The 15,513-nt window shown below is 41.9% G+C and overlaps 2 protein-coding genes and 2 non-coding genes across 5 annotated transcripts; 1 reads left to right on the forward strand and 3 right to left on the reverse strand.

Moving 5' to 3' along the window:
• Nucleotides 1–800: 800 nt before the first annotated feature.
• Nucleotides 801–872, reverse strand: trnaa-cgc (transfer RNA alanine (anticodon CGC)). The gene has a single exon. It is a non-coding gene; the product is annotated as a tRNA-Ala (tRNA).
• Nucleotides 873–1,715: 843 nt separating this feature from the next.
• On the reverse strand, nt 1,716–4,369 carry si:ch211-119e14.1 (uncharacterized). 2 transcript variants are annotated; one of them, XM_061066348.1, is made up of 4 exons: nt 4,244–4,369; nt 3,754–3,851; nt 3,577–3,663; nt 1,716–2,805 (listed from the first exon to the last, which is right to left on the reverse strand). In XM_061066348.1, the coding sequence occupies exon 4, from the start codon at nt 2,801–2,803 to the stop codon at nt 2,222–2,224; it is 582 nt and encodes a 193-aa protein (XP_060922331.1). In that variant the 5' UTR covers nt 2,804–2,805; nt 3,577–3,663; nt 3,754–3,851; nt 4,244–4,369; the 3' UTR covers nt 1,716–2,221. The 2 variants fall into 2 exon arrangements, with proteins under 2 accessions (XP_060922331.1, XP_060922330.1); XM_061066347.1 differs by having other exon boundaries at nt 3,754–3,855.
• A 1,465-nt stretch (nt 4,370–5,834) lies between these two features.
• coro1b (coronin, actin binding protein, 1B) lies at nt 5,835–13,818 on the reverse strand. The gene is made up of 12 exons (XM_061095646.1): nt 13,648–13,818; nt 13,378–13,527; nt 11,790–11,995; nt 11,441–11,563; nt 10,684–10,813; nt 9,043–9,224; nt 8,799–8,918; nt 8,520–8,624; nt 8,286–8,431; nt 7,887–7,944; nt 7,507–7,803; nt 5,835–7,261 (listed from the first exon to the last, which is right to left on the reverse strand). Exons 3-12 carry the CDS (start codon nt 11,991–11,993, stop codon nt 7,139–7,141), a joined length of 1,488 nt encoding a protein of 495 aa, XP_060951629.1. The 5' UTR covers nt 11,994–11,995; nt 13,378–13,527; nt 13,648–13,818; the 3' UTR covers nt 5,835–7,138.
• A 1,156-nt stretch (nt 13,819–14,974) lies between these two features.
• Nucleotides 14,975–15,062, forward strand: trnar-ucu (transfer RNA arginine (anticodon UCU)). Its single transcript is given in 2 exon segments — nt 14,975–15,011; nt 15,027–15,062. It is a non-coding gene; the product is annotated as a tRNA-Arg (tRNA).
• The last annotated feature ends 451 nt before the right edge of the window (nt 15,063–15,513 follow it).

Raw genomic sequence — 15,513 nt, forward strand, 5'->3', positions numbered from 1 at the left:
TTCAACCCAGATGTGTCTCCTATCTCTGGATATATATTTATATATACTGTGAGGAGAGGGAGGGGAGGAGGGAGGGGGGGTCGAGGGATGACACTACATGCAAACCGTACCTTCCATGTTTGTAGTTTCGGGTGTGCAGCAGTAAGTGGATCCCCTGCTCACAAGCCGAGCACAGAGATAAAGAGAAACACAGGCTCGCAGGACGGTTGCGTTTGAGTCCCTATGCAGATGAGTGACGTGGGCTGAAATCATTTCTCCGGCAACAATCAAGTTCGGCTGAGAGGACTCTGGTGCTGAGGCAGGTTGCTGTGACAGCTCGGGCACATATTCACACATGAAGCTCAGTGGGGGGGTGTGGGGGGGGTCACACGGGTATTTACCGGGTTGATTCGGCTCCGGGGCTCTAAGGATCCATCTGATCCTCGTCTTCACTCCGGGTGGAACTCCCTGCTCCTCCTCGGCTCCATCTTGGTTCTGATCGCTCCTGCACACCGACGGCTCTTCTCGTCACAGCTGGAAATTATTCAACCGGCGGAAAAACAGACGAAATCTGTGACACCAGCGTGCGCGAACACGCCCACGCCTCTGCCGCCTCCGACAGCCAATCAGATTGGAGCCAGCGCTCCGCTCGGCCAATGAGGAGGGACTGTCATGTCGCACACATGTTGGGTCGTATACAGTCTATGGTTGAAATACGATGAGTGTATTTAATGTATAAATCATATGAGATAAAACAGTCAAACACGTCTACATGAAAAACACGCGTCATGATGTGTTTTTAATGTGAAAAATAAAAGTGGTGGAGATGCCGGGGATTGAACCCGGGACCTCATACATGCGAAGCATGCGCTCTACCACTGAGCTACATCCCCATTGGTTCTCATAGATGGAAAATGTCTCAAGTTAAATATGATATCACTTTCTTTTTTTTTGTCTGTTGTGCACTTTTTAATTACAATTTAAGGTATTTAGAGTAAACAATGCTCTCAATAAAAGGTTAATTCAAATTTTAAGCAGATCCATAATGTCTGTTTGTTATTTTCATTCATTAACAGGGCTGTAGTTATTCTACATTTTACCGCAACATTTATTTATAAACTGTGAAATCACCAGTTGCATTGCAGAGTGTGATTTTACATATACTACACTCTATGATAAACTTATATAATGTGATCCCTCATTATAGATTTGAATAAGCATAGTCGATAAAATCCACCTCAGCTTTCTTTCGACTATGATTCTTCATGTGAAAATGCATCTGTGATAAAACACCAGTAAAAATATAATGTTGCTTTTACCTTTGTTACTTCAAATACATCTAGTGTATAATAATTAGGAATGTAAGATGTGTACTTTTAACTGCAGTTTTGCAGAAAGTTACCTTAACTTAAAATTTCACTAGAATATCATTATACAGCTCGACCATAACCACAATTGTTTACCTGTAAGTTGAAGTGCACTTTCAGTTCATAGTGACATTTGTTGTTGGAATTATTTAATTGTATATTTATCATATTCATAAACATATAATTAAACAGTCAGCTGTATAGTCAATATATGATTTCTGGAACCATTAACTTTTCCAATGTCTTATTTCTGCTTAAAATAAAAAATAATAATCAATTATCAATAGTCGCCTATCAATGCTCTGTAAAATAAGTAATTGATCGTGTCAATATAATTTAAAGTAAAAGAAAAACATTTTGAAGTCTGTATGTATTCTTCTGTTTTTATTCTCAAAAAACATTTTAAGCAAATGAAGACATGCTACACTCCAAACTGTACCACATATAGATGGTTGACACAACAATAGAAAATCTGATTTCTTAATTGAATCAGTTTGACATAATAAAACATAACATTCTTAAACAACAGTGGACGTCTGCATTTTTATACCAATACCACAGCAGGAAGTAATAAAACAAAAGCTCCTTGTAATTAAAAAAATACTTATAGTGGATGTTTTACAGAATGATTCCAGTATTTAGTATCATTATTTCTAGAAAAACACACAAGGATCAGCATTTCTACTACATACAAAATTGCTTAACGAGCTAAAAAGAAATAGGCTACTTCAATTGGTAACAGGCAAATGAATTAGGTTGGTTCAAATTCAAATGAATAAGCTATATTAACTAAGTTGAACATTTGTGTACAAACTGAAATATCCTTTAAGCTGGTAAATTATCTTCTTTGGTCAGTGCACCTTCTTCTTCTGAGCTCACAGAGAAGTCACCTCCCTCTCCATCCCTTTCTCTTCAGACCAGATCGCACTTCCAGCAAACTGCTTCAGGTCGATCAGCAATCCAGCCCCCCCTCTTTCCTCTCCTCTACTCGCCACTTCCTCCTCTTCCTCCCTTTCCCCCTCCACATTGACCTCTGGCTGATCCGTCAGCCTGGTTTGCTCCCCTGCCTTCAAACCCTCGGAGCTCGAGGTATCATGTGAGACGTTATCCCCCTTTCCCTCCTCCTCCTGGCTGCCCACCTCGCTGTCACCCCACTGGCTGCCCCCCTCCTCCACCTGTCCCTCCTCATCTCTGACCTCCTGCATTTCCTCCCCTTCCTCAAGTGGATCACTGCCAGGACACAGTCGGACTCTGATACCTGTCCCCAGAGCTATTGCTGCGACCCTCGCCTGGTCCCTGATCCCTCCTTCCTTAAACAACATGCGCATGATGGTGAATTCGTCATTATTCTCCTGGTTCAGCTTCATGTAGAGGAAGAACAGTAATAAAAGCAGGGCTACTAGGATGAAAGAAAGGATCATGATATTCACAGTGGATTGTCGGTAATCATTCTCCATGCCTGTAATGAAAACAGAAAAAAAGATTTACTGAGTTAGTGTGTCACATATTCAGTGTTTGGACTTCATCAATTCAAAGAAAGAAATCGACATTTTGCAAACTGATCACATTTGCTTTTTTCCCTTTTGTTAAAAGAGTCTTTTGTATTTTCATAACTGAAGAGCCATCTTATTGGAATGCTTACCATCTAACGTTTTGTAGAGCATATTTCAATCAATCAAATTATATTTGTATAGCCCATATTCACAAATTCAAATTTGCTTGGTAGGGCTCAACAAAGTGCGACATTCTTTGACCTAAACCCTCGACTTGAGTGAGGACGACCTTCCCCAAAAACATAGAAACCTCAGAGAGAGTTGCAAGTGAAGGACTGACGGAAGTACAATAGATGCTGTCTGTTGAGCACATTAACAAAATAACAATATATATAAAAACATTTCCTAAAATGTAGAACAACTCTTCTAAACAAGAGACTTTTGGACTTGGAAGGAGGTTTAATGAGTTATTGCTCATATTTGGTTGCCACACTGTTGTCGGTTGTTTTAAAACACTGATGCATGTAAAAGCAGGATAAGACAAGCCCACAAAAATCTACATTTTTATAAATGTTTCTGCTGTATATAAGTTGTGTGAAACCTGGCTTCCCCTGTGATAAACTATAATCAGTTTGACACGGATATTATGCAGAGCGTGTGAACCAAAATCCTGTGAGTTTTAACAAACTCTTAATCCCACAATACTAAGTCAGACTGTGATCAGAAATGTGCTGTACCTCTTTAGAAAGTTCCCTGTTAAGTAGAGAAATCCCACTGGCTTGGTGTTCCAGTTCAAAGCACAGAGACAAATTTTCATTCAGGATCTAGAAAAAAGTAAAGTTAATTAAAACGCATTGCAAATAGTGCTTCAATACTACACAAAACATGGTGGAGAAAAATATGAATATACATACATTTTCTGGAGATATGACAAAATGTCTGTGGCGCCTTTATCTCTCCATGCATGCGTTGCAATGACAGGAAACTAGCAGAGTGCTCACACCATCGCTGGCTTCCTGTCAAAATTATAATTAAGCATCAGTGTTGAAAAACAAATTTTTTTTACTGAGATCATACTTTAAGTGTTGCAAAATTAAGTTTCAAAAAAATAATAAGAAATGAAGGAAGTGCACTGAACACACAGTTAGAGCTGAAAGGTGTGAGGGCAACTGACCATAGTGGTAAATTAATTTCACATGTACGGTACGTTAAGTAATGGTTCAAGTGTTTGAAATGTGACAGGTATCATATTAAGATTATACATTCAGAGGTTTATTTGTAGAGAAGTATTTAGAGTATTTCAAGTATTTAGAAAAGAAAAATATTGTATAATATACAAAAAGTGTGCTAAACAATGAAAATGGAAACATTAAAACTTAAGGAAGTAAGTTGCGAACTACTCACCGAAGTCGAGAGCAAGAGAGAGAGTTTGTGCAGCCAAACATGAAGACGAGTCAGGAACTGAGTGGTGATCAAGTAATTTTGAAGTGTGACAGACTGTGTGTGTGTGTGTTCTTGTGAGTGTGTGTGTGTGTGTGTTCTTGTGAGTGTGTGTGTGTGTGTGTGTGTGTGTGTGCATGAGATATGGTGAGATGTCTGAAACTCTCTCTGGACGGTGGAAGGAGGAGGCTGAAGGCAGCGAGGACAGATTGAAGACGTAAATCAAGCAGGGCGTGGTGGAAAGTGCCACTCAGAACAATTTTGACTATTCATGGAAAGAGGAAGACGCAGAGATGTGAATTTATTCTAAAACAAAGTCGACTCTTTCACTCTTACTCTGCAGCACAGGTGCTGGTTATTACGCAACATATTCTGAGATCATCTACGCATTTTTACTTGACTTGAATTCACCTACGAGCAATGAACAAAAGACAGTGGTTTCTCGTGACAGATTCTAAGCATGCACTGTCATTTCCGTGAACAGGCTGCAATAACAGCTCATAATAGGGGTGAAGAAAAGAAGGGCTCTGTCAATTTTTTTTCAAATTCACATAACCTCAAGAATTTAAAGCCTGAACCAGATGACAATGTGATTTAGGCACTGTTTATCACGGTTTGCAAAGATGTGAGCCAATCTGAAGAATGCACGAGTTCAAAAGCTGCACACTGACTGTGAAACATGTCAGCCACATCCTGTTTGCTGCTTCAGTGGCCAAGCAGCCACAGCCTCTGCATCTAGCAAAGACGACTATCTGTACTACACTGTATTTCCCCCCCGAGGGACACATAGGACCCGCACAGCACACCCACGACTGTGTGGTGTGCAGAGCATGAGACATTAATGATTTACAGTCGGTGAGCAACTGTGCTGTGAAGTTTTAAAGAAACGTTTTGGCGGCATCCATAGTTTGTAACATCTCACTGTGTTGTAAGCAGATATTAACACACTGTAATAAAACTACAAACGAGAGCAACATGAAACTGAAAGCAGCTTTACATTTTTTGTCTATCTCAATAAACTCTATCTTCATACCTTATGTCTCTGTCTGAAGATTGAGAGATAACAGGACATTTCCAGGGTTACTCACTCGGCTATTTTGACTTTTCTTCAATGGGGGTAGTGTAATTTAATCTTGGTGTCTGATATTCCTTCACATCTGTTGTACTTAAAATCGGTTTCCAATTTTATTGAACTCTGACCATCCAAAATGTTCTCAGTTCAAACTTGAATCTAACAAGTACAGTGTAAGAACCAAATTTGAATAAATTCCTTTAAGGCGTTCTTGAGATGTTGTGACGGATGGAGGAATAACTTGAGAAAACCCTGGGGTCACCGGCACGGAGGCTATAAAGCAAAACCCTGAGAAATCCCATAATCAAGGTTGCTTCAACACTTGATGAATGCAGTGTGTGCAAACAGTGAGGCCATTAGAGCAGCAGCCACCTTACACTCAATAAACAGTGAACACTTAAAAACATATCATGATCTGAAATTCACCGGAAATCAATGAACACGAGCAAAACATTTCTTGGCGTAAAGAAAAAAGCCACTCAATTTATACAAAGGAGGAATGAATATTTATTGAGCTTTCACAATGTAGTCTCATTTTAAATGCTACCGCTTTCACAATTAGTGTTAGGAGGTCAGTGCATTGAGATATATAAATCACAAGTAAAGGAATGCAAGGAAAAGCTTGATGTGGAAAGTACCCTTGTTGCACTGTGAGTACACTATGCTATAAGTGCCTTTGAATGAACTGGCAAAAAGTAAAAACAAAAAGAATCAGTTTCAACACCATAACAAATGCAAAATGTAGAAAATGTGTCACACTTCGGAGTTACTCCCTCTTTCTTGTGGCTGTAAAACTGATAATTTGAATATATTGAGTGTGTTACCAGGAAGGCCGCACTGTAACTCGTGTTTAGGTTTGTATTTGAAAGAAAATGCTCAGGAGACGTCACGACCACAAGTGTCAAGGAAGCTTAAGGGGCGAGTGTTTCTCTGCGTATTTTTTTTTTATCTTCATGTGGACTAATATCCCACCTCATGACGTGAACAACACCAGGTACAAATTCACAAGAGGTACCTTTTCATCGACGACACGGAATTACACGACACATACATATTTAGCTACGCTCTCATCAGCTTCCGTTCAAAACACATCTCTCTGTCGAGGTCAAGATTTGCTCACCGGGAAGATTTTCCTACCGTTAACCTCACACACACACACACACACACAGCGTCCTACAAGTTAAACAAAAGCACAAGTCACAAGATGGGTAACGATTTAGGGTCTGATATGACATCCCTGTTTAGCAGCTTTAACTACCTGGTTAAATAGCCCTAGTGGTTACATTTGTGAGTGCATCAGAAAGGAAGAAAATCATATTAGAGGTACTGAATTTCTTTGCTATAGAATATGAACCTTCATTAGCTTGAATATAACGCTTGTTGCTAGCTTGTGCATTAATTTGGGGCAATGGTGCCTGTGTAACTGCTTCCAAAAAACCTTCAAAATTATGACATGGAATTTTGCAAAGCTCCAATATATGCACCACCAAATAGCCGCTACTACACTCCCTTCATAAAACCAAACACTATCTCACTGTTAAACTTCACGCTACGCAGATGACGCCTTGTTCTCCATCCGCAAACTGGAAAACTCACCGAAACAAACTGCAGGGCTGTTTTCACTGCAATAGTTGACTTGCGCTGTAAGCGACTGTGATTCACAGTTAGTTGCTACCGTACACTACATTCTCCCACTTACACAGCTTAAGGTACAGTTGATTCTAGTAAGGCTATGGTCTATGGATTAAGAGGGAATGCCCTCGGAATGTAGTGAATCTCCTGCGTCCTCATACGTCTCCGTCCTCGATCCGAGCCAGCTGCCGCTCCAGCAGCTCGATCCTCTGGCTCTGAGCGAGCACGACGGCACGCAGAGCCTTCATTTCTGCCAACAACTCGTTCAGAATGTCATCCTGAGGAAAGAGAAGAGACGGAACATGTCAGAAAGATTACACTGAGCCCGAAATACATTAGTAAGGTCAATGAGCTTCATGCAAGAACGTGTTTGTTTTCTAATCCTAAACGTCTCCCTCCTATGGTGAGTCTGTCAGATTCATCAAACATGTCTACCTTCAGATAAGTGTATAAATGATGATAGATTTCATGAAATCATTCGGTTCTTTCTTGAAGCCTGAGTCGTCTCACTCAATCGACTCACCTCTCTCTTCGGCCTCTCTGCATTTCCATCCGTCTCTCTCACGGCTACTCGTTGCTGTGGCGCCTCTTCTTCCGGCTCCTTGGTGGACGCTGCTGTTGGATGGGCACCGGAGTCCTGTGAGGCGAACTTGGGCTTGCTCCTGAGGGTGTCTCTGTGCTTGGACGGAGGAGCCGCGTAGCCACCGCTCAGGGAGACCAGCAGCGGGGGTGCGTCCCGCCCGGCGATCCATTCCTCGGCCAGGAGAGCCGGCTCCGAGCTGGCTGTGTCCGGGTAGAGATCTCCCTGAAATAGATCTGACTGGGGAGGCGAGATGGAGATGGGGTGAATAAGTAAAGTGTATTTATTGTTAACATGATGTCATCAATTTGTTAATCTCTTACCTTGCGTGGTACAGTCATAGAGATGGGCTCCACTTTTCTTTCATGCAGTTTGTAGAACCTACAAAAAAAGCAGGGAATTAGAAACCTTGTTTAGGGACAAGTCTACTGTAATTCTATCTTCTCCCATGAATTCCAATGTAGTCTTTTTTTTAAGACTCTCAGACTTCCATATACATCTAATAATTAAATAAAGGCCATTGGAAATTATAATAAAACCACAACACCCTCCCGGGTCTGTGACACTTTTAACCATATGCACATAAACATGTTTTTTATAAGGAGGTCCTGCCACTGGAATCTTTCACTCAGATTTACATTTAAACCCAAATTTGATCCAAACACTGGGAAGAAAAATACACAATTCCCTCAGTCTCATCTACCTAAACAAACAGTACCTACCGGGCGATTTCACACTTGTTGACGTCCACGCCTCTTTTACTAAGAAAGCCCGCCCCTCGCTGCGGCTCCTTGCTGCTGTACAGGCTGAGGAAGTGAACATACGGGGATTCATCCGTCACCTCAAAATACCGGATGGTGCAGTCGCCCTGAAAACATGAAGATAAAACTGAATGAAAACGAGTGCCTCAAACTAAACATTACCAGCTGGGTGAATTGGGGTTTGAGCGTATATACCTTTCCACAGAGGTAGACCATGTTGGTGTCAGGGTCGTAAAAGGGAAGAAGAACTCCATTACTCGTATCCATTTCTTGTACAGCCATTGGCTCGGAGAGATCTTTCTGTAAGACAATAAATATTGATCCGATAGTTATTATGAGTGCTTCTAATGCACCCAACCCTCACTAAACAAAAGGGAAGACTATTTCCCGCAAACAATATAGATATTGGATGCAAGTAGTGTACATCAGAACTTTCCAATACTGATGTAATAGCCTGGGGTGCAAGTGACCTACCGTATCCCACAGTGCCAGCTGTCTCTCACTCATTCGACTGAAGCCTGTGGTCAGGATCTTCCCATCAGAGAGGAACACAGCTCTCATAGGCCTGGTGCCGTCATGGACCTTCTCTCTGACCTGGCAGAACAAAGAGGAAGGAGCACAATGGGATTTCTATACCGTCAGGATATGTCCACGCCTGATGCGCTACTGTACAACCTCTTTTCTACACATTTGTACACACTGCAAATTTTAAAATAACCTTGAGGACGGTGTTTCTCCGAGGGTCAATGACGCGCAGGGCCTTGTCTTTGCAGGTGGTGCAGATAGCACTGCCGTCCTTATTCCAGCCGACACTGTAGATCAGGTCTGGATGGGAATCGCTCAGCTGGTACACGAGCTCCCCCGTCCCCACGTTCCACACACACATAACGTTATCACAGCCTAGGAGAGAGAGCTGAAGAGGTGAGTACACAGGAAGGGAATCATGTTCAACCTGACCTATACAGATAAAGAAATGCGTTCAGGGTGCTTTACATGACTTTAAGTCGAAGTTCAGGAGGCCGGATGACAGAACATAGAGGAGTCTGTCTGATATTTACTCTGGAGCTAAGTCATGAAGAGCTTTGGATGCTAAGATGATCGGATCAGTGTGGTTCTGACAGCAAAAGGTTGGTGGTGGACGTCTATGGAGGACGTGGTCTGATTGTTTTAAGAAGGACGCTGACGGAGGACAAACAGGTTTTTATAGATGTGGAGTGGGACAGGAGACATTTGAAGCTTGAGTGGGGAGAGCTGGGAAATGGTTCAGGATTTACTTTCCCATAGGTCCTTGGGATTCATTATGACGCTAACCTTGAGCTATTTAACAGCAAAGCATTTTATACGTTTCATTTTATTATTATTTATTGGCCGTGCTCGTCGGCTCTTAAATCTTAGATGTGAATGAACAGGTTTGCTGTGTGACAGATGTGAGCCTGTATGCAAATACAGGGAAAGAAGCATTTGGGTCAAGAGCTGATGGCGTCTGCTGCAAGGAGATATCAGGTCGAATTTAACTACGCCAGTCAAATCTCACCTTTGAGTGTTTTAAAGGAGACTTATTATGCTCATATTCAGGTTCAAGCTGAAATGGAAAAGGTTTACATGCTCTCAAGTTAAGGAAGCACATCACTTTCCTCAGACTGTCTATTGATGCAGCTCCTCTGTTCAGCCCCTGTCTCAAGCACTTAGCTTAATGGTGGAGAGGAGCTCCCTTTACTGCGGACGTTAGGCTTTTTAACTTTGCATAATTTTTACATACACAGAACAAATAACACAAGAGGAAAGACCAACTGAAAAAGCCTCATATGTCTCCTTTAACTCTTGATAAACACAGTCTAACTCATGAAAGTTTCCAAAGTTCATCAATATACGTCTTTGGTTACTTGCAAAACAGACGTAGGACAGCTAGTTGTAGGTTATTTGGAAAATGAGGCTCTGTAAATGATGTGCACACTCACGATCATGCAATAACAGCAGCTCACAATGTCACACAGGTTTAACTTGATTTGTACCTCTAGTGGTTTGATTATATGCAAAGATAAGCCTGGTCTTGTACACTTGCCAAATGAAACCAAATCCAGTGCAGTTTTCGCAGAGTGAACTTATATCTCAGGTTAATCCGGTCGATCAGGCTGCCTTGCCTGCTATGAATTCCTGCGGCAGGACTTCTGATTCCTTGCCTGCATACTGCGGCTGTATTTGATAAGGCTGTCACTGAAGGCAGACTCCTTCCAGACAGATTTACATACACCACATTCCTGGAGATTCACATTGGTATACAACTCAAGAATGACCCCTAATGATACAAAAAAAAAATATTTTTTGAAAAGCGGAACCAGAATGTGACAAATGACACTACCTGCAGTGAGGAGAATGTTGAAAGCGGTTGGGTGCCAGGCCAGGATGCCCACTCTTTTACTGTGGCCCTCCAGGGTCACAATGGCCTCAGTCATTGGACTTGTCAAGCCCCCGTCTGGGATCTGCCACACCTACAGGCAACACAACACAGCAGGCATTTGTTTAGGTACAGCAGCATGCATTCATATAGAATATCTTTAAATTGGCTCACAGAATTTGTTCTTGGTCACGGCTAAGAAAACGGGTGTTTCAAAAACATTAACACCAGCAAAACAAGGACTTAAGGAATTAGTTCTCCTTGCTAAGGGTGTATATAGTATAGAAAAGTATAGTATACTAGCTTTATTTGTCAATTTCTTTACATGTACAGACATACAAAGAAATCGATATATCGTTTCCCTCTCTCCCACGGTGAAACATAAAGTGCAGGGGGCACAACGGATAAGACAACAAGACATTCCTAATTCGAAGTAAACAATATGGTGACATTTTTCTTGGTAAACCTCAAAAGTAACTTAGAGGAAAGAAATGCAATTGTTCACTTTCTTGCTGAGAGTTAATTCAGAATATAATTAACACTTTACACGTAAAATGTAGATGCACGTCTTATTTTCTTATTAGCGCATGTCAGCAAACATAAACGATACCGTTATTCCCTGTGATATGAGCCTTTTCTAGAAATCAGTCAGACGATCTGTGGTTGTTCCGCACACCACCAGCACAACCACCACCAACCAGCCTCGCGACGGTGAGGATACCTTCACTGTGCAGTCCTCTGAGGCACTCGCAATGATGTTGTCGTCATGAGGCGACCACTGGATGTCCAGCACCGGGGCTGCGTGGCCGCACACTGTCGGGCTGGACTGGTCGACTCGGCCGCTCTGTGGGAGGAACAGAAAGTTAGACTGTGACACTGGGACAGCTCGTTTGAAAAATGTCTTTACAGTTTAACCTTTGCCCACTATTTGTCTTGGATCTGTGGAAATGCTGCACAGGCACTAGCCATACAAGGAGTGAGGAAACGCTTTAGTAGCAGAGTGGAAGACTGAGGCTTTTGAAAGTATTGATCGGGTGTTAGTGCTGGATGTGATGCAGAGATGCTCGGACCTTGCTGATGGGAACAACGAGGAAGGCTCCTCCTCCGCCCGCCTCGATGATAACGGCGATGAACTTGGGGTTGACCGCGCAGAGGGAGGTGTCCCACGTCACGCGGGACACTCGGACGTCGTCGATGCCGTGCTCGGCCTTCCACGCCTGAGCAAAGACATGGCGGAACTTGCTCTGCCTGACCACGCCGCGCCGGAAAGACATAACTGTGGACAAGGGAAATAAATGGCAGACTATTAATAAACAACAACTTTGTCAAACAAGGAGCAGAAACGCTCTCGTTCCAGTGGCTGAACAGTGAGGACTGCTTTGTTTCTCAGTTTTCATATCATTGCAACTGTGAAAAATATGATCGTGTGGAATCTCTGATTTTTTATTGTTCAAATAGGCAATGAGTTGACACACTAGAGGAGCAGCTATGAGTTTGGGCTCTCGAGCTTTCATTTTTGGCCTTGGACTGTATTTCATATCAACCTACTTTTGGAGATTTTAGACATATTATGGACCAAGTTAGTTTGTTTGTTATCTCCACAAAATAGATGATAAGCAGTTTAGGCATTAAACCAAAAGTATTTGGCAGATCACCATGAATCTTCGAGTGGAGCTCATTACATTTTGGTGCAGATCCCGGATCTTGTTTTTAATTTTCTTGACCATAGCAAGATATCCACTTTTAAGATTTTTGGGAATAAATAAATAAAAAATCAGGTATATATAAATATATATATATAAGGGACCAATATCAGTGTGTAATATTTGGGGCAGGTGGATTGAATTTAAAAAGGGACAGTTGGGCCTTTGAGGAGGTTTATGCTCTTTTAAGTACCCGTCTTGTTCGTATCTGTGTTTTACCTTGACCTGTTTATTTGTTCTCTATTGTGTGGTTAAAATGTCATATATTAAATACTTGACAAGCACTTCTCAGTGCCCAACTAGTGTCAAACTAAAATCCTATAGTGCATTCCATTGTTCTTCAGTAAATTCCCCCACGTCTTCAGACCAGCCTGCGAGAGAGAAAAGCTGGGTTTGTCCAAACAGCAGGGGGAAAGCTCTCATACCCGGAGTGTGTCCTGAAAAGTACAGTCAGGCTTCAGTGGACAAAAGGGCATGATCCGCTGGAGACCAAAACATGCTAAGGCCGTGAGGGGGGTGGGGGGTTGGGCAGCCAGATCTGCTGAGGCAGGGGAGCCAGTAACTCTATACGCCATCTACCTAACGCTTCCCAGTTGTCCAAGCAAACTGTTACGAGCAGGAATGCAGGAAATGGTCCCAATTGTGCGTGTGGGGATACAAAACGATCAAGTGGAAGCCATGACTGACACACATGCATAGGTATTCAGGTCTGAGTGGACCAATGATGTGATGCCATTGGGGAGCCAGACATTTAACAACATGCTTTATGGTTACACACAATTTAATTGCATTGCTGTGCTGCACACAATACAAGGATATGTGGATTTGCAGAGAGAATACTTAGCAGTAAAGGCAGGAGCCACAAAGGGCTGAACAAAGGTGTATCCACACGTAGTTAATCCATCAGTGAGACGAGGACACAGCGGGGTCATTATTCCCGAGTGGACCCTCTTACCTGGCGGTTTTCAGCAACCTCTCTTTACTCGAAGATGGATTTTCTCCAAAAAAGACTCGGGCGTGACAAGAGCAGGCCAATAAAAATAATCCTCCAACCAGCAGCAGTAACTTAATCCTCTCCCGTGTCCAGGCAGTCGACAGCGAGGACCTGAGAGGAATCCGAGAGAAATGAAACAGACATTCCGAATTATTAGCCCCGGCGGTTAATACTCATTTCCCGTTGGATTGTGCGTAATTACGCATGAGCACGGTGCGTTAGCAGCCTGACCTGGTGGAGCCTGTCCCGTCCCGATGCTCTCTGCATGAATGGAAGCCGGCTGAGGGCGATGATGATGAGGATGATGATGATGATGATGGAGTATGTGTGTGTGTGTGTGTGTGTGTGTGTGTGTGTGTGTGAAGTGATGCAGACGCTGCTCGCTCCTTATACAGGCGACTGTTTTGGAGATTGAGCAGAATCCCAGACACTTCCGGTCCTGGCAGGATGTGACAGAGGCACGCAGGAGTCGGCATCCTCCGTCCGTCTGCTAAACCGGATGTAACGGAGCTGCTAAACCGTTAGCTGGTGTGATTAATAATATACAAACATATTCATTAGGGACACCACACTGCGCATGCGTCTTTTGCCTTACAAAGAACAAAAGTTTTAAAATGTGAGTTCGAATTTTGATCTTGATCTTATTGTGATTATCTGTTGTTAAATTTCACTTTATTTGCTGTGACTTTTTACTCATGTGCATGCATTATTATTATAGCTACAAATTTAAATATTAATTAATTTGGACAAAACAAACATTATAAAGATAATCCTTATCAGCCAGTGTTGTTTACAAGATATTTTTGCTTTTATTGACATAGTGATTGTGAAATGGGGGAAGAAACGCGACTGCTGTAGGAGTGCATAGGTCTTCATCATAGACTATATGGTCTTCATATGTTGGAGCGCCCCCTGGTGTTCCTAGTTGTGCTCCTTTGCTTTTTTAGATTTCTTACAAAGCAAACTTTCAATTGATTAATCGAGAACAATCAGGAATCTGTTGATTAATCCATATTGAAATTAAAAAACAAGAGTCTCTATATAAATATTGGGATCTGCCTCTACCACAACCAACCTCAACAGTAAAGTCCTGTCTTTACTTTCATTCCAGATAGGAGGTTTACTTGTAATTAAGTTATTTTACTGTGTGGAATAAGTACTTTCACCAAAGTAAATGATCTGAATCTAAAACAAAAATCTACACCGTAACTTTGTTTAAAGAAGTGCTGTAAAAAATTAAGATATTATTTTGTCATCATATTTGCGTTGCACAGTCGATTAAAGTGAAATTGCATTGGAAATTAGAATAACTTAAAAAGAAAAACCTGGGCAGGATATTCTATAAACATTTAGAAAGTCTGGAATCACGTGGTTGCGGTGTTTTCCTCCGTAAGTACTTTGTTTCCTTTTATATTGACTCTCTGGTGAAATAAAATTCTACAGATTGTTTTGTATTTCTTGTAAATGTGTAACTCTAGCGACATCTAGTGTTTGACGCACTCCGCTTTAACCACTCCCACATCAATAAATAGCATTGGGTACAACCAGTGCAACAGGTGGCTCCGTGGCGCAATGGATAGCGCATTGGACTTCTAGGCTTTGCTGCAGCAATTCAAAGGTTGTGGGTTCGAGTCCCACCGGAGTCGAATTTTTGTTCCTCTTTTTTTAACCTTTGTTTTTAACTTCTTAATCCAACCGACCTTTTGCTTTACGTGTATTCAGTTGAAGTTTTTAATTAATTAGAAAAACAGTAAAAAGTTCAGCAGTAATGTATGATCCCAATAGCAGGCTCACGCTCTTCATTCATTATAAGCAGACTTAGCATTGTGAAGCTAACGTTAGCCATAGTTCACTGGCTGGTGGTGAGAACAATATTAAAGAACAAATATCAATATAACCTCTAAACAATACTTTCATAGAAAAGTTAACTTCAGCAGAAGTTCCAGTTGCGTCCTCCACAAATAGAGCTCGTCTCCGTTAATTCGCCGATAATCTGCTATGGAAATAAAAGGTAAAACAACATCGATGTTTTGGGGGTCAAACTGTACATTTTGTCTGTTTTTACGTGGCGATGTACTATTACTTTAAAAGGTCACA

The sequence above is a fragment of the Limanda limanda genome, chromosome 22 (genome assembly GCF_963576545.1).
Source record: "Limanda limanda chromosome 22, fLimLim1.1, whole genome shotgun sequence".
Classification (NCBI taxonomy): domain Eukaryota; kingdom Metazoa; phylum Chordata; class Actinopteri; order Pleuronectiformes; family Pleuronectidae; genus Limanda; species Limanda limanda.